Raw genomic sequence first — 17765 nt, forward strand, 5'->3', positions numbered from 1 at the left:
CCTAGACGACGAAGCCATGCCGTAGACACAAATCAACTGAGCTCCAAGTCATCTTCGCTAGCCCCGACCCAACCCGGCCTGCCCCCCCACAGAGTACGAAAGCGTGCTTCGAGTCAACTTTCGGCAAGAAACATCGAGAGTTCTTGCAATGAAGACCTGCCATGTGTCGGTTCCTTTCAGGGGACCGATATTGAGATCGACACATCAAGCCGAAAACCAGCTCCTAGAGTCAGGTCAATTTCATCAGCGTCTTCTTACGCCTTAGAACCTCTGCCGTTTCAAGAAAAGAGGATATCAAGCAATGAATCTAGACCGCCACTTGGAGTTTCTCACACCTCGCCAGAGATGGGTGACGAGGCAGAAAGACGCCAGCAGCGCCCGGATCTCCCCGAAAGAGGCACAAGCGATGTTGGCTCTGCCCGAAAGAAGCTCTCGAGTTTTCAGATCGATCGAAATCTAGCAAAGCTCATTAAGGATGGCCCTTCCTATAAGGGGAAAGAGACGCAAATTGGATCCATCTACTTGTACAAAATCAAGTCTACGGAGACCGACGTCGAACTTCTTAAGATTGGGAGGACACAGAAACATCCCGACCGGCGCCGTTCCCAGATCAAAGGCGTTTGCGCTCACGTGGAGGTTGAAGAGCATGCCAGTGCAGTGGCTGAAGAGATCAATTTCCACGGATTTGCGGAGAAGCTCATTCACGCGGAGCTGGCCAACTTCCAACATCAATGGGTCTGCAACTGCGGGGTCAGGCACAAGGAGTACTTCGACGTGAACGAGGACCATGCGGTCCAAGTTTTTGAACGGTGGAGAGACTTTTGCCGAGAACAACCTTGGACCTCCGACGGCAAGATCTTGCCCGGCTGGGGCCAGCGATTGCAAAACATGGGCAGATTCAGTGGCAGCGAGAAAGAATTCAACCACTGGGAGCTGGCGAGACGTTGGAGCGTCTTCACATCGCCAATGACTGTCGAAAGGGTTGCTTCTGATGCCATTCGGCTCTGGAAGGATGGCTTCCCGAAGCGTTGGCGAATTGTTGCCTTGGCAGAGTTTATGACCATGGCCTGCATCTCGCGGGTGTCATTCTGGACTACGACATGGACAGTGATCATCGTCGGTTTATTACTGGTTGACCTACTGACGACGGATGACATGCACACTTTGAACTGGATCGATCGACTCATGGGCGGTGGCTTGCAAGCCTTCATGCTGGGGGTGGACATCAAGACGGTCGGCAAAGGCAGTTCGGATCAGAGCCTGTCGCCAGATTCTCGTCGAACGCAGATGCTGGATGCGTCGCTAGCACAAGAGACAGACCACCCGACACCGATTGGCACGCGAGTAAGCAAGTTTGGGGACTCGCACTTCACGGACGATTGCTCCCTTGATGCCACCACTGGTGAAAGTCCGGACGCCATGAACTGCGACAGTAGTTCAGAAGACGAAATTTGCTCATCACCAAGCGTCGAAGTGGCTTCTAGACGCAACAGACTTGGCAGCGGACTGGAGTTTTCAAGCCCCAACACTGAGACCCTTGCGTACAGAAATCGCGAAATAGAGGTGGTTGATCTGACTGGGATGGATTCGGACTAGCCACAGAAGATACTTAGGTTAAGAATAACGATCGAATTCGCTACCATCCCTCCAATCTGTGAATGCAGTAAAACTCATTACGGAAGATTGATTCGTACGGCGCAGAACCTCGTCTTACAGAGCAGACTTATACGCCTCAAAGTCCCATTGCTTCCCATCCTTCCAGAAACCGTCCACAACGGGTTCCCGGGGCTTCTTCCCGTCAACGGCTACCTCGTTCAACCAGCTCCAATACGTGGTTGCCTTCCAGCCCTCCTTCTTCCAGTCATTAATGTCTCTCGTAGGATCCTTGTTGAAAACAGGCAGAACATCGAGTAAGCTTGCGTCGTGAGCAAGGCAGACCATCACATCATCTCTCGTGTCAAGCTCGCTCATTCTCGACACCGAGGCGGAGGCTTTCTCGAGATCTGTGTATACGTGCCCACCATCAGGGAGATTGTACCATGAGGAGGTGCGAGCCGAGTCTTCATTTTCCGCACGAGGGTGATGAGGGGTGAAGAACGAGCATGGGCAAACCGATCTCGAAGCCCAGTCGTTACGGAGTGAGATAGCGCTCGCGGGTATTTCCTTCGGTAGCGGCGTCTCTGCCGTTGGGCGGAAGACACCGGCAAAGTGACAGATGTCGCCGCCCAAGAATACGAAAGAAGCCCCGCCGGGTGCTGAGGAGGGAGTCGTTCGTGCGAGTGCGCAAATATGCTCTGGTTGGTGACCAGGGGCATCAAGAAGATAGAGCGACCCATCACCAAAGAAGTCCTGAGCCCTGAACTTTCCAATCAAGCCGCTGTCGAATTTCGCCTCCTCGAGCGGTCTGCCCTCAAACTCCGCCGCAGCCTCAGGATCACCGACTCCTCCGGGTCTTTCTTTGTCAGAAAGATACCCGGGGCCCATGACCAGCTTGGTAGATTTGGGGAAGAGGGCCATGTCACCGCGATGGTCAAAATGAGCATGCGACCAGATACAGCTGTCTGTTTTTGAGTAAGTAGCTAGTCGCCTGATTTTCTCATAGCTTCTGATACTTACCAATAGTGTTCAAGTCAACGCCCCCCTTCGTGAGAACTTCATCAATGCCCTCATCCACCCTCATCCCAAAGATCACACATCCTTTCCCAATCAGCTGGAGCACGGCTTTGGGCAGCTTCCAGTAATCCTTCCGCGTACCAAGGTCGAACAGTGCCTTCTTTCCCAACTTTTCATTCTCGAGAAGAAAAGCCAGTGAACAGAAGTTGATGACCTCATGCCCCGCTACCACTGGCCTAGCGAAGGCGGTCATGTCCCCGACCATGGCGGTGGACGTGTCGATCAACTTCACGCGCACAACATTGTCGGATGCAGGTATGTTTGCCATCATGAATTGTGTGATCCGGATAGCTTCTCAGTAATACGATACTTCGCGGTTGTTGTCAGAACAAAGTGAGGGGCCCATTGCCTTCCAGAACCTAAAAGCTGCCCAACCCTTCGACGTCATCCGATGAACCACAGTTCTCCACTTCCCCAGGTTGTCCGACGCAAACGCGGCAACCTTATTGATCGCATCAGCCCAACATGCAGCTATGCAGCAAGCCTCCTGGAAATGATTACCCGGTCTCGGCATCAGATGGAGCCTCAGAGTCACATTATTCCTCGGCGAGTCCCTACGTGAAGAGAGGAACATAGTCTCTTGTTCTATGTAGTACATACTTTCAAAAGCAGTAACAGAGTCGAGAATCGTCGACATAGTCTCACAAACGCCTCGCGCGCCGCCCCCCGCCGAATGCTCTAGTTTAGTAGGATATCGTACCCGTCGCCCATGATCCGAACCTCCTCGTTGCCCAGCCCGTACTTGCGCCGTACCAACTCGAAAATGATCAATCCTGCGCTGGTGCTCGGCACCTGGCGAATCGTGTTCCACCAGAAACCGCGCCACAGCCATCGCCGCATGCTCAGCCCTTCCTTTTGCGCCTCCAGGCAGCATTCCGACCACGTCTCTTGATACGCGCGATAGTAGGCCCTGAACATCCTCCAGCCTTGCTTCTGATGGTTCGGGTCTGCGCCCTTGAGTTCGCGGAGTTTGGCGGCTTTGGCGTCTAGTTCTTCTAACCGGTCCCAATGCTCTACTTGCACGTGTGTTAACGGGTGAAGGACGACTTGTTGGGTGATTGAGGCGGTGATTCCGGCGAGTAGTAAAAACGCTGGCTCGATGGCGTAGTGAGGGCGGATGATGAGTGGTTGGTTATTCTCCCCAAGGGCATCCTTGGTCGTTGGTCGCTTCTGGGCCATAAAGTCGACAATGTGCTCTTCCAACCCGCCGTAATACCAGGAAACAAACTTGTAGTAGCCCTGTGCCTTTACGTATTCGAATACGCTGAAGAAAATGGCACTTCCCAGACTGTCCTTGGTGAGAGACAGGCCCCAGCCTGCAAAGATACCCCGCGGCCCGATCTCCCTCAGCTTTTCGGCGCTAAAGGTCCACATGCTCTTTGGCTTCCCTCCCTGGCCGGTCATGAGATCCCGATGGTCGTACCTCGCTTGGATGGCATCCAAGGGTGCAGCGACAAAGCTCTGCAGGCCTCCAGCGAGCAGTCCCGCCGTGAAAGTTTGGTAAGGCTGCGGCGGTGGGTAGACCGTCTTTCTTGACTTGCTGCTCGGCTCATGAAGGGCTCCCAGGATCGTGAGGTAGCTGGTATACAGCACCGCTCCGACGCCGACGTTCGCGATGAGCGGCGGCAGTACCTGATGCGGGAGAACGCCCCAGCCATGTTGCTTAACAGCGGAGGTGAGGACACCGGGCGTCGTACCCCTCAGGTAGAACCATGCCTGCCGCAGTCCCAGATGAAGCCTTGAACCGCCTTCCTTTGCAGCAGCCTGCGCAAGGAGCTCAGTCTGCGCCTGGTGCACACTGCGGGCATAGGCGAGGTAGTCAACGCGGGTGCGGAAGAAGGCCTTGACCGGGGCACGGAAGTAGAAGGCGACGACCTGGGCGCTTAGGGCGCGGACGCCGGCTGCCGATGCCGCGGTCGCGGCGTTGCTGCGCGGGTTCTTGTCCGGGAGCTGCGCATCCGGAGGGAGGACGGGCAACAGGCCGGTGTATGGGTCGTAGGTGGTGGTGTCGTCATCGCGACGCCTCGTCATTGTTTGCTGCTACAACTGCGAATCATCATTCCCTTTGCTGGCGAAGTCCGTGTTCCTGGAGCGAGAGTCCAAATCGGCAGAACTTGGCGTCGGTTGCGATCGGGTTTGTGATGACTAAGCGCATGACGTAGAAATTTGCATAAGGTTATGCGTGGTCATGCTCCACATTTGTGCAAGGTTTGTGTCTCTCCTTGAAGAGTTCCATGATCCATCTGGATGAGTTCGACTGTCCATACCGCAAAATACTTCAAGTTTCAAGCTAGACATAGTGTTTAGATGTTTGGATTTACAAATGAATTGCGAAAAAGCCTTGAGGTGTGATTGGGCTGCACAACTAATGTCCGCTGGAGATTTCGTGATCCTCAAACCAAGCCTCGATCTTCCCGGTCTCCTTGTTGTGGGTGCTGTTCGCCTTGTTCCACTGGCCCTTTCCTGCAAGTGCCATATTAACTCGCTCGGCCTCATTGGCGTCGTATCTAATGACACCTTCAAGGTAATCCTTATAGCCAAGCCAAGTATGTTCCTGGGCCCACCTTTGCACCGCGGCCAAGTCTCGACACTTCCGGTCATGGTTGTGATTATTGAAAGCAACAAACTCGTTTGACCCCGACATCGAAACGTCTGTGGGATTTAATCAGACCAAATCCTCGCGAAAAGACTGTCGTTGATCTCGTGAAGGCTGGGCAAATGCACTCACCGACGTTGCACATAATCTCCTCTCAAATGGTCCACGCAATGCATCGTGTGGATGTCATTGCGCGGCCACATTTCCATCGACACATTCGAGATCAGCCTGTTTCGGATGCGGTACTGCCATCATTAGCTTCAGAGTAAGGTCGCTGCGAAAATTTGGTCTTCATACCAAGCAATGGAGAGAGTGGAAGACATTCACCTGAGTTACGGTCAGCTATTACACTATACACATTCATGAGAGAGAAGAAGATGGTGGCCTACTTGATAAACTCGAAGTTGCGGATCATGAGGGTATTTGACAGTGGGCGGGAGATGATTGCGCTCCGCCCATGTGTCGTCTACAGTAACGATACCGGTGTCTGAAGAAAAAGAGGCGTGAGTTGAAGACTCGGTCCAGTGTCATGATGGCGGGTTTAGTCTCCTCAGGGGGCTCCTACATCTCTTCAAATCATTCCAGAATTTGTCCGCGTCTTTCGACGGATCCGCTGCGTCGACAATGCTATATGGGGTTCCGGTCGCATTGTACCTCTCGAATGCAAGGTCTACCAGGCTTGACGTTAGACTGTTGAAGATCAAACATTGATCTTAAGACACTCACAATCATCCTTGTGGTACGTCTCGCTGGTCCTCTCGTTGCTTCGAAGTATATACCGGAAGACCGCGAAGCTCAGAAGCAGAATAGGTATTTGACAAAAGACAAAAGCGAGGATAAGCTTCAACGTCGAGAATGATCTCGAGGGCCGGTCCTCGGAAATGGAGGTTTCGCACCGGCCACAGACGTGGCCGTTGTCGACAGAACTCTCATCATCTGAAAGAAGCTTGTAGCTACTAGATTCAGGCTTGCCTGATCCCATGGTGAAAGACGAAAGATGCGTTCAAAGTCGAATACGCAAGTCGTTGGAGGTTTCAACGACGATCGAGGGGTGACAGTGTGACCTGGACAGTTTCTCTGATATAACGAGACAGAAGAAGAATCAAGGAGGTCGAGACAATACCAGCTGTCTTGCAGCACCCCCGCGAATCGCGATGATGGCGCAGGTAAGCCCAGACGCCCAACCCCTCAATCGATCGATGCAGATGTTTGCCAGAACCACCCGCGAAGACGTCGCCTGAATCCTTCGGCGCGGCTGGAGCAAACTTGCAGTTTTCGTAATTTGCAGGGAATCAGGCTAGGTCCGAAATGTCTTGCTGGTTCCAACAATAAGCAAACAGATAAGAAGGCACATTCCTAAAGGGCCAATCCGACAAAGTTAGCTATTCGCCACCTCGTCAAAGTCATTTCCAGAACCCAGTAGGCTGGGAAATTGCGTGGGGTACCCTTGAAGACTTAGTCTTTTAACCAATTTGTAACTGTTTGTTCAGTCAACACTCTCTGCCGACGAAACCATTTTCAGCTTAGCAGCTGAGGGTGGCACAGCCTCTGTGCCATCATCGTTGGAGACAATCCTAGTTCCAACCGAAGCGAGGAAAGCTGTGCCGCTATTTCATCACAGCATTTGGGATTATCATCTGGTGCAAAAGAGGAAGGTGACCAAATTGCTGGGCATGGCACAAGAGAGTTCGGAGGCTCACCTTGTTGTACATGAACGAAAACCGAACGCAAGATCAAAATTAAATATTGGACATGAACACAAGTTATATGCTTTAGGATGGTGATAATATGTGTTTGGGCGTTTTCGTCTAAAATGGCCAGGCTCTTTCATCATTACCTAGGTATGAGCAGAACGCTCGAATTGCTCAAATGAGCAGCGCTTCAAATGGCTTCGATGCATGTAATATGGAAGAGGCTGTGATCACCTTGCACCTTCAAGGTATAGTATACCACAATTTATACGGGCCTGAGTCAAGAACGGGTAAATATCTGGTCAAATACCGCATGTTACAGTTACCTAAACCTATCTACCAACTCTACCCGCCACACACCGTCCAGGCTGCTGACATTCGCGAACATCATATGACTGCTCCCTTCAAATTCATTGAATCTGCTTGTCTGATCCATCTTCTTGATCGAACTATGAATTCCGGTCAGACTCATTGTGAAGGTTATGTAAGGTAGAGCAGCCGACGAACTTTACTCGGTGGTAGCTTCACCGGTCTCAGAGTCCTCGACTGGACCTTCATCACCAAAGGAGGCAATAGACGGGCTCAAGTCGAACCATCTGCGCTTAGCTTGCGCTGCTTCGTCAGCAGCACCAGCGTCGGCGTCCTCGACGGGGCCTTCGTCGCCGAAAGAGGCAATCGAGGGGCTGAGGTCAAACCATCGTGGCTTGACGTCGGCCTTGGAGTCGATCGGGGCCGCAAGAATAGGGGCAGCGAGGGCACCAAGGGCAATGATCACTCGAATAAGCTGCATCATTGAAAGCACAAAGAGGTAGAGTGTGATGGAATGAAGCTTGATAACGCGGTGGAGGCTTGAGGTATGCCGTATAAAGAAGTATCTTCAAAGATTTACAGCCTTCATGAGAGTCAATCTGATGGGATTGCTAGCAATATTTATATCATTAATACAGACATACTTAGCCATTCTGCGAAGAGCCATTTCTGGTCGTTTGGCCCTCGGTCTCCTGTGAGTACGGGATTTATCAGATCTGCATGTCATAGTTTTAAGACAAGTGCATCGCAACGCCTGCTTGGACCAAACAAGAGGCCCTCTACCTTCCTATTTCGTACATCCGGTCGGTTCAGACACAGACAATCTGAGATTCTGACAGCTCATACCGAGAGCGTCGGTGCCTCTCACCCCCTGAAAGTCCGTCATCCAGCTTGTTAGAGGGTCACACCACTCATCTTGACTGAGTACCAATCAAACCTTGCCTATAGCTGAGACGTTGGCAGTGAGTCTGGTGCCGCGCATTCCCCAGCCCTCGGGCTTGATTGTTTCCCGCTCAACAGCTTTGTTGTTGAACCGGGGCAAATATAACCTAGCGATCGAGATCTTTATCGACTCTGGCGACTGATAGAAGTGCAGAATCTTGCAGCTCATGAGTTTGGTCGCGATGTTGTTATGCTCACCAGGGATGATGCATGTCCAGCAGACATCACATGGGCCAAGGTGTCTGTGAAGGATCGAGTGTGTTTGCTCTTGGCAGCAAACTTGCGGGCGGGGAATCACCAACACGGCGCAGACGACCCGAGAGCCCGGGACGCCACCGACAACCTGCAAAATGCACAATTGATCCATGGAGCTGCATTGAAATTAATGCAAAAATTCGCCAAGACCATGGTTCTGAGTTGTGACGAGAACTGAGAACCGCCGGGGTGGCGCATGAGAGTCAAAGTAGTGCGACCAGCACGTCTGGGACTTTGGCCACTGCTCAAATTACCCCTGAATCGCAGCTGGAGCCCTCATGGTCTCTTAGGATAGAGATTCTCCCATCTTCTACGTGCCTATTGACGCTGCTCAAAGCTTACGGCAGCTCAAGCCTCGGGTGGACAATCCAAGAGTGCCAAACCAGTGATGTGTCGGGGAGGCAAGTTCTGTGCTTGCGATAAAGCGGGAGTCAGTTGCTTGGAAGCGTTATCCGTACAGCCAGGTCAAGTATGTGCATGAATTCTCCGAAATCTCCGACTCAGGCCTGTCGACGCGCTGAGCCTAAAGGGGCTCCTCAAATAACCGAGGTTGTTACGATGAAGCTCCAGAGCCCTTCCGTTCTTCTACGCATTCAATACGAAGGGATCTGGATCGGGAGCTGAAATATTCCAAGTGCTCACTACATATACCTCTTTTTGCATTAGGAGCTCTGACATACTTGGAGGGTGTAAGCCCTTCAGTATGCCAGCAAAAAGGTTCAGGCATGTGAGCTGACGTCCATCACGACTGTGAAGGGTGACTTGCACGCTTGGCGTCTTCTCGCACAACCACGGCTGTGCGGTGCAATACTGTGCCTAAAATTTCAAAATAGACCTTCTAATTTCGAAGCAAGCACTTTTCTCGAGTCGGTGGAATGTGGGAGGTGCTCGGGTGAAGCGCCTGCAGTGACGAAGCTCCATTGTCACGCAGCCGCCTTTACCGGGGCAGTTCGTTGGTGTAAGGGTCTAGGACAAGGTCGGTGCCATTGGTCTAGCCTACTACTACGAGCATTCCAAGCTGGAGGAAAGAAGAACCATTCTGGGAAAGAGTGGTGCCCTTCTCATCTTTAAATACATGTGAGTCTTCTTCCAGAAGCTTCCATTGAGTATGGGCCGACAAGGTTCTCATAACCTTCCACGATATTCTGTAACCTTCCAAAGTATTCCATAGCTGAGGGTCTAGCCGAAGCTTCATATCGGTCCATAGACCGTGACAGTTGGTACCGCAGCATCCACCATGGACTGTTGGTTTGATCCGACCCAGCAGGATATCAGTAATCACATGATTTTCTGTACTCCCTTGATTGACTTAGTGCTATTGAACATTTTTGAAGTTCAGTGGTGCTCTGAAAATTGAGCTTTCGGGGTTCTAGAGATGAATTCGACAGTTCGACTTCTAGCCAAATGCATGTCCGCGATTGGAAGCTGGTTGTTTCGCACGAGTCGTACTTGCTTGGCTTGGTTCTACTCCGTACGCGTAGGTGCAATGTCTAAGTACGCCTTCTCGTGACTTCATTACGTATTCTTCCAGATAGACATGAAGATTGGCTCAGGATACGACAGATTTGATAATGCGCGTGATCGCTGACCTAAGCTCCTGTTCGCACCTTTGTAGCCGTCGCAAAGCGGTCTTGCTGGGTGCTCATATGGCTGGCATCAAGTAATATTACACGTTACGAAATCCACACCTCGCGACCGAGGTGTACGAACCGTGAAGGAGAGATTCTGCACAAGAGTGACAAGACATCACTCTCCTGCCGGCATCAACTCGTTCCGTGAAGCATGTGTGAAAATTGAACTCTCTTGTCTTCATCAATGGACGTTTCTCATTTGAAGGGCGTTCGCGTCGATCACCCATCATTGCCGCCTGTCATTTTCTTTAATATGGTTGCAACTTCCGGTCTGGACCTACGTTCATGCATCTGCCCCAATTACATTCAAATTCGGCTCCAGCCTATCCATACATACTTGACCTTATTCGGAAGTCGTATCCTGAGCAGGTCTATCGGCGACCACGACACGTCATGAGCTGCTAGACACCAAGCTCCGAAGATGTCGAAGGGGCCCTCAACGAGGTTGAGCCAAGCTGGCTGCTCCGCGCAGGTGGACATTCTTTTCGCAGGCGAGACTTACCATAATCAGGACGAGATCTTTATTATTTGACTACTCAGGCAAGCTTCCTATGTCAAATACATACTCGTAGAGATATTTCTTACCGTTCGTCCGCGTGGTACAACTCGCCTACAGTCTCGTTAACCTACCAACACAGCCTGTAAATAAGCGCTGTCATTGGCTTAAAGGCTCGGGAAGACCCCACTTCATGATCGGCAACGATTCCGATATCACCTCGGACTAGCCCCACTATGGGATTTAGACTCTCTGCCACCGGAGGAAGGGCGGGTCCTCGGCGGCCCCGTCTTTCTTCGACTTTGAGCTCTATTTTGATGAAAGACGGCATGACCCGCCTTGGAAGACCGGAACATTCTCAGGAGAGGCGAGCAGAATTACTTGGTGGATGACAGTTCATGAGCTCACCGACGCCCACAACCCGAAGGCGGTGCCGAATCGGCCGTAGACTTGGTGCGGCGAAGACCATACATGTCGAGCTTCTGCAGAGCGCGCAATCGTAATGGGCGTAAAGGCCCCTTTCCAGACCTTTCTTCTTGTGGGGTTGTCCCGAAGGAAGGGCTCTGCTATACAGAAGCTTACGAGTCACGACTCATCTTAAGGCTCATGCAGGCATCCTTTATTTTACCTGAAGAGCGTAAACAAGAGGGTATTCTCGGATCCGAGAGACAGGAAACTGTGCAGGATGCCCCACCGAGAAGGAAAGGAAAACTTCCGCGGTCGATGTTGGCTCGGGAGTTTGTTGTGGCTTTCGTCTGCTTGAACAGTGCGCCGTCATCACGTTACGCTGCGATCTACGCCACTAACTGGCTACGACCCTAGTGTATCTTCCTCAAGCTTGACTCGGTTTAAGCTCTAGCCCCCAAGAACGAGAATTCTCGGGGCATGGATACCGCGTGATTTGTGGGGAGAAAGCTTTACGCTGGGATAGACTTAGCATGGTGAGGTCATTCCATTGAAGCTTGCCCGTGTGCTATTCTCTAAGAAGGCTCAAAGTAAGACACATGGCTGAGGGCCCCAAGGGCAGACGCGTAACGCGTTACTGCCACAAAGACAGCGCAGAAAATTGTACAGGACCAGAGTTACGTGGCACCCCGGTCTTCTGATGTTGTACCCGAGGTGCTAAATCAGACATTTCAATGCAAGGAACATGTCCCGACGAATGGAAAGACGGGTCTCCACACGAGCCAGGTTCGTCTCGACTCCTAGTCTGCCAGCCTTACCAGCCAATATGGCATTCCCGTTCATCGTGGCTGACGTGGACGGAGCTTACCGACATAGGGGTTACTCGGCCCCCATCATATCTACCGGGCCAACTGGGGTCGATGCGAGAGCTCCAGATCACGGCCCTACTGCGCCTCTGCACTATGAGGCGTACCTACGGGACATCTGTGGGGGGATGTTCTCGATCGCAATGCGACGGGGACTGTCGGACAGCGACATCGTCGTCGAGGGTTGAACAACGACGATCTTGTTTATAAAAGCAGTCGTCCCAACTTTGTGTTTCTGGTCTTGAAACTCCTCACCACCTCAGGTTGTTTCCCTTTCTCTCCATCCACATTCGTTTCAACTATAATCCTAGGGCGTTTCCATCTCAACTTCACCAACATGCCTCAACTCTCCAAGGCGGCTGTCCGCGCTCTCGCGGCTGCTGCTAACGCGGCTTCTCTCACCGATCTCTGCACCGTCGAGAACGTCCAGAACGCCCTCCCCGCGAACGGCACTCTTCTCGGAGTCGACCTTCTTCCTTCCACCGTCACTGCGGCCGCGGTCTACAACGCCACCACCGGCGGCGGCGGCATGGGTGGAGCTTCCTCCGGCAGCTCGGCCACTTACAGCTACTGCAACGTGACGGTCCACTACACCCACACCGGCCACGGCGACAAGGTTGTCCTCAAGTACGCCTTCCCCAGCCCCGACGACTTCAAGAACCGTTTCTACGTTGCCGGAGGAGGTGGCTACTCCCTCTCCAGCGACGCCACCGGCGGTCTGGCCTACGGCGCCGCTTCCGGTGCCACCGACGCCGGCTACGACGCCTTCAACAACGACTACATGTCCCAGGTCCTCTACGGCAACGGTTCCATCAACTGGGATGCGACCCACATGTTCGGCTACCAGGCCCTGGGCGAGATGACCCAGGTCGGCAAGGCCGTTTCCAAGAGCTTGTACAGCTTGGCCGATGACCAGAAGGTCTACACTTACTACGAGGGCTGCTCCGACGGTGGTCGTGAGGGTATGTCTCAGGTCCAGCGCTGGGGTGAGGAGTACGACGGTGTCATTGCCGGTGCCCCTGCTTTCCGCTTTGCCCACCAGCAGGTCCTTCACGTCTACTCTTCTGCTGTTGAGCATGTTCAGGACTACCTGCCCCCTCCCTGCGAGTTGGCCAAGATCGTCAACTCCACCATCGCTGCCTGCGATTCTCTTGACGGAAGAACCGATGGCGTTATCTCCCGTACCGACCTCTGCAAGCTCAACTTCGACCTGAAGTCCGTCATCGGCGAGTCCTACTACTGCGCCGAGAAGAACAGCACCTCTCTCGGCTTCGGCTTCAACAAGAGAGGTCTCAACAAGAGACAGGCCGCCGGCAGCACCACCAGCTACCAGCCCGCCCAGAACGGCTCCGTCTCCGCTGAGGGTGTCGCCGTCGCCCAGGCCATCTACGACGGTATCTTCAACTCCGCAGGCGAGCGCGCCTACCTCTCCTGGCAGATTGGTTCCGAGCTGGGTGACGCTGCCACTGTCTACAACTCTGACACCGGCGCCTGGGAGCTCTCCATCCCTTCCACCGGCGGCGAGTACGTCACCCGCTTCATCCAGCTCCTCGAGCTCGACAACCTCTCCGACATGAACAACGTCACCTACGACACCCTCGTCGACTGGATCAACACCGGCTTCCTCCGCTACTACGACACCCTCCAGACCACCTACCCCGACCTGAGCACCTTCCAGTCCTCCGGTGGCAAGCTCCTCCACTACCACGGCGAGTCCGACTCCTCTATCCCCGCCGCCTCCTCCGTCCACTACTGGCAGTCCGTCCGCTCCATCATGTACCCCAACGCGACCGACGAGGCCGCCCAGCAGGCTCTCCAGGACTGGTACCAGTTCTACCTCGTCCCCGGCGCCGGCCACTGCGGCACCAACAGCCTCCAGCCCGGGCCCTACCCCCAGAACAACATGAACATCATGATCGACTGGGTCGAGAACGGCAACAAGCCCGACCGCCTCAACGCCACCGTCACCTCTTCCACCAATGTCAACGCCGGCGAGACCCAGATGCTCTGCCAGTGGCCCTCGCGCCCTCTCTGGAAGGGCAACAGCTCCGACTTTGACTGCGTCAACGACGCCAAGTCCATCGACAGCTGGACCTACACCTTCCCCGCCTTCAAGGTCCCCGTCTACTAAGCACCTCTTTTCGCTTAGGTCTACACCAAACCGATATTCTTATTGTTGAAAAAGCGTGAAGTTGCCACGAGGGTGGTGGCTGTGTTGAGATAGAAGTTGCTTGTGGATAGTATGTTAGATGGCTCTGCATTTCTACTTGTACATTTGGTAGCCTTACCTTTAGGGCTCTCTCCGAGTCTCATGGCGATGTATATAAATCAGATCCAGTCTGACACCCGAAATCTTTTAGAAAAGACCAATGCTGCAGTCTCAATGACCGTGTTTACTAAGTGTGCCGCGAGTTTGTCGACGCCATGGAGGTGGACTGTATACGTTTGACATGGTTTATGAATTACACATAAGTGAAGATAACAATATTCATTATCAGTAAAGGTATGTTAATCTCCACCCCGAATTGTTTTCTAAGGCATCTGAACTGTCAATGACCGACCAACGACGACCGGAGGCACAGTGACAACCTGTGTCGCATTCATCGACCCGCCTCTGTATGCATAGGTGAAAGTCCAACCCGAACCTGCCCCTGCATGCTCGCCCTTGTTGTTGACCACCACGATGCCAGCTGATACTGCCGGGTACTTCTTGACCATGCGAACGACGGCATCTCGCGCTGCTTCCTCCGGGGTCATGCCCCTCCTCATGCTCTCTACAGCCTGATAACACGGCAGGAACCTCATCATGATGTCGCCATCACCCGTAGCGCCGCAAGCCCCGACATCACCGTCAACATACGAGCCGGAGCCAGTGATAGGCCCATCGCCCACGCGCCCAGGAACCTTGAACGAAGCGCCGTTCGTCGACGTACCCGCCGCCATGATTCCATTGGCATCGATTGCTGTCATGGAGATGGTGTCGTGAGAGGCTTGGGCGGAGTTCGGCGCGATGAGGTTGAAGTAGTCTGGAGAGCTGGAGTCGAGCTCAACCGGCGTGTACGGGCCGCACGCAGTCTTCGGATCGGGGGTGACGTTCTGCCTGTAGTTTGACTGGCAGTTGCCCTTCTTCCATTCAGCACACCTTTCGGTGGATGCCTCAGTTGATAGGGTCTCCGCGGTGAAGCCGTTCTCGATGGCAAACTCCGTCGCGAGGTCGCCGGCCAGCATGGTGTGCGAAGTGTACTCGAGCACATGGCGGGCCACTCCAATCGCATTCTTGACGCGGCGGAGGGCGGCGACGGAGCCGGATTTCATGGTTACTCCGTCCATGATCATGGCATCGAGAGTCGTCTCGCAGTTCTCGCCGGGGGATCCTCCGAAACCGACGCTGCCGTCGCACTGGTTGGCTTCGCAGGTCGCGCAGCCGATCTCGACGGCGTCGAGGGCCGAGGTGCCCGGCTTCAGGAGCGCCTGGTACGCAGCGTCAGTGGCAGCAGTGAAAGGTCCGCCCCATGTGTTGATGACCATGGGGAATCCCGGGGAGGATTGACCGAAGACATGACCGGGATGAAGGGAGAGGAGTGCGATGAGCTGGATGAGTGGGGCCATGCGGCGGGGTCGGGTGTCCGGCATTGTGTATGACAGCCGGAGGAGAGCCGGAGACCAGTCGGACAACCTAGGGCGGAGGTGAATGAAGTCGGACGAATTGCGTCTCCTCTCGCGCAAGACTGATTGAGGATGGTGTGAGGGTTGAGTGTTTGAATTGGTTGGCGAGGCGTCCTTAAGAGCACGGATGCCGTGCGCCGCTTCGGCACTGTTTACCCCGCGCGGTAGGCTGATCTGCTGCGATAAACAGGGATCGAGGGGGTTACCACGTTACTCTGAGCCCGCCAAGAGACCTTGATCCTGCATCTTATCAACCTTCCTCTCTGAGCACCACCGTCAAGACTCCGGAAATCGGTATTTCGAGCAAGGGGATGGCGGGTCATCCATCAGTGTAGTCGAACATCCGGGCCGAGAAAGCCTTATCAGATTACGGGCCGAAATGGCTTGCTGCCTCATCCCGAGTCAGGTATCATCAACACAAGTGCAAGTGGACACCTGCCATTGAAAGTTTGTTGCATTTGAGATGACACAATCGCTCTTACAATACTTCATCACAAAAATCCTTTGCCGCTGCTAGTACCCTGTTGACATGTTTCTCCTCGTGGGTAATGTTCAACGCAAGAAATCCCCGACGACCGACGTAAATCCTCTTGCTCAGCATGTAAAAGAAAAACAAGTCTCGCAGGTTGTCTGCCGAGGGTCCGTTGAAGTGCACTCCAATGACACTGCCGAACCCACTAAGAGTAAGTATCGACTCATCCTTGGCCTTGAAAAGAGCGCCAAGTCCGTCCCTCAGCTTGTTACCAAGGCTATTGTTCTTATCGAGGGCTTCTCTCGAAAGCAGCTTCGTCGCAGCAACACCTGCCGTCATGGAGAATTTGTTATTGTTCCAGGTGCCGGAGTGATGCAGGCTCGTGGGAGACGACGGGTCGTACAGGTCCATGATCTCCTTCTTTCCGCCAAAGGCACCGAAGGAGAAGCCGCCTCCAAAGTGCTTGCCTATAGTCGTCATGTCGGGAACAATTCCGTGGATTTCTTGCAGACCGCCGTAGTTGAGGCGCGAGGTAATGACTTCGTCAAAGATCAAGATAGCGCCGACGCGGGTGGCCTCGTCTCTGAGAAACTGGAGGAATTCCTGGGTTCCAGCAAACATGCCGGCTGCGCCTTGCAGCGGCTCGACGATAATGATGCCGAGTTCTTCGGTAATGAGAGGGCGGGTGTACTCAATGTCGTTGTAGCGACCCTGAACGAAGTCATGCGGGAGAATCAACGGGTTTCCTGGCGTGAAGGCTAGTGTGCCGCCGTGATAGCCATTTTCGAAAACCAAGATCTGATGAAATTGTTAGCAAAATCCCGAGATCTTGTAGGGATTGAAATAGTTATTACCCTCTTCCTCCCAATAAAGTGCAGAGCAGTAGCAATAGCCATGGTATTAGCCTCTGTACCTGAGTTACAGAACCTGATGGCGTCGATACTTGGAAACCGGTCCACAAGCAACTTTCCCAGTTCGCCCTCTTTAGGTCCTGGTCCACCGAGAGTAAATCCTGACTTGGTAACACTCTCAATTGCGGCAATGATGTCTGGGTGTGAGTGGCCAAACATGCCAGCGCAGTACTCAGAGAGAAAGTCGAGGTACTCCTCCCCATCCATGGATGTTAGATGACAACCGTGACCTCCCGAAAACGCCAGTGGGAAGGGTTCATAGTAAAGAACGGAGCGGGTTGTTCCTCCTGGCAAGGAACCGGATGCCTCCTTGTTGCATTGCAGTGACTTTTGGTTGTCTGAAACGTATTTGTCGAGGTACTGGGCGAGTTGCTGTTGAATCTTGATGGCTTTGGAACTCACGTTCGCGGCATGAACTTCGGGAGCCGTCATAATGAATTGCGAGTATCCTGAATAAAGACACAATAAAACCTCGGGACGGTGGGATGATGGGTCGGAGTTCTCAGCTGTGGAAAGCCGCCAAGAGCTGTGCTAATTTGCAGGATGAAGCAACGAAATATATACTGATGAGCTCAAGTCTTCCGAGGATAACTATCATTGCGATATCTCACCCCGGAGCACCATCGGCGTGCCGGCCGTCTAATAGAAATGTCAATCGCGTTGCTGATAAGACGAACCCCGCTCGGGTATGCATGCCAGCGGTAAGCCGAGTCCGGGGTCGGCCCGGCCGATTGATCGGGAAAGAACCAGAACCGAAAGCCGAACCTTGGGTGAGTCCTGACTAAGGCACGAAAGGAATCAGTCCGATTGATGGGATCAAATGTCAGTTGAAGATTTACCAGTGGTTGCGAC

General features: G+C 53.3%; 7 protein-coding genes across 7 annotated transcripts; 2 read left to right on the forward strand and 5 right to left on the reverse strand.

The window, feature by feature from the left end:
• Positions 1–345: 345 nt before the first annotated feature.
• Positions 346–1596, forward strand: CGGC5_v004122 (uncharacterized protein; the record flags this gene model as incomplete). The annotated part of the gene is made up of 1 exon (XM_032033054.1): positions 346–1596. The coding sequence occupies one exon, from the start codon at positions 346–348 to the stop codon at positions 1594–1596; it is 1251 nt and encodes a 416-aa protein (XP_031887618.1).
• A 114-nt stretch (positions 1597–1710) lies between these two features.
• andK-3 (Cytochrome P450 monooxygenase andK) lies at positions 1711–2941 on the reverse strand (the record flags this gene model as incomplete). Its single annotated transcript, XM_066151228.1, has 2 exons — positions 1711–2561; positions 2617–2941. The coding sequence occupies 2 exons, from the start codon at positions 2939–2941 to the stop codon at positions 1711–1713; spliced, it is 1176 nt and encodes a 391-aa protein (XP_066009493.1).
• A 410-nt stretch (positions 2942–3351) lies between these two features.
• Positions 3352–4704, reverse strand: SLC25A45 (Solute carrier family 25 member 45; the record flags this gene model as incomplete). Its single annotated transcript, XM_032033052.1, has 1 exon — positions 3352–4704. One exon carries the CDS (start codon positions 4702–4704, stop codon positions 3352–3354), a length of 1353 nt encoding a protein of 450 aa, XP_031887620.1.
• Positions 4705–5038: 334 nt separating this feature from the next.
• On the reverse strand, positions 5039–6251 carry cctR-2 (Cyclochlorotine biosynthesis protein R; the record flags this gene model as incomplete). Its single annotated transcript, XM_066151229.1, has 7 exons — positions 5039–5203; positions 5301–5325; positions 5402–5514; positions 5567–5596; positions 5659–5756; positions 5835–5939; positions 5996–6251. The coding sequence occupies 7 exons, from the start codon at positions 6249–6251 to the stop codon at positions 5039–5041; spliced, it is 792 nt and encodes a 263-aa protein (XP_066009494.1).
• A 1031-nt stretch (positions 6252–7282) lies between these two features.
• CGGC5_v004126 (uncharacterized protein) lies at positions 7283–7750 on the reverse strand (the record flags this gene model as incomplete). The annotated part of the gene is made up of 3 exons (XM_066151230.1): positions 7283–7409; positions 7468–7482; positions 7554–7750. 3 exons carry the CDS (start codon positions 7748–7750, stop codon positions 7283–7285), a joined length of 339 nt encoding a protein of 112 aa, XP_066009496.1.
• Positions 7751–12201: 4451 nt separating this feature from the next.
• Positions 12202–13995, forward strand: Tannase (the record flags this gene model as incomplete). The annotated part of the gene is made up of 1 exon (XM_032033048.1): positions 12202–13995. One exon carries the CDS (start codon positions 12202–12204, stop codon positions 13993–13995), a length of 1794 nt encoding a protein of 597 aa, XP_031887777.1.
• Positions 13996–14396: 401 nt separating this feature from the next.
• On the reverse strand, positions 14397–17345 carry BFAT (Beta-phenylalanine transaminase; the record flags this gene model as incomplete). The annotated part of the gene is made up of 4 exons (XM_032033046.2): positions 14397–15335; positions 15416–15455; positions 16013–16800; positions 16857–17345. 4 exons carry the CDS (start codon positions 17343–17345, stop codon positions 14397–14399), a joined length of 2256 nt encoding a protein of 751 aa, XP_031887775.2.
• Between the last annotated feature and the right edge of the window lie 420 nt (positions 17346–17765).

Source organism: Colletotrichum fructicola (assembly GCF_000319635.2).
Source record: "Colletotrichum fructicola Nara gc5 chromosome Unknown KSG_Nara_v1_contig02, whole genome shotgun sequence".
In the NCBI taxonomy this organism is placed as follows: domain Eukaryota; kingdom Fungi; phylum Ascomycota; class Sordariomycetes; order Glomerellales; family Glomerellaceae; genus Colletotrichum; species Colletotrichum fructicola.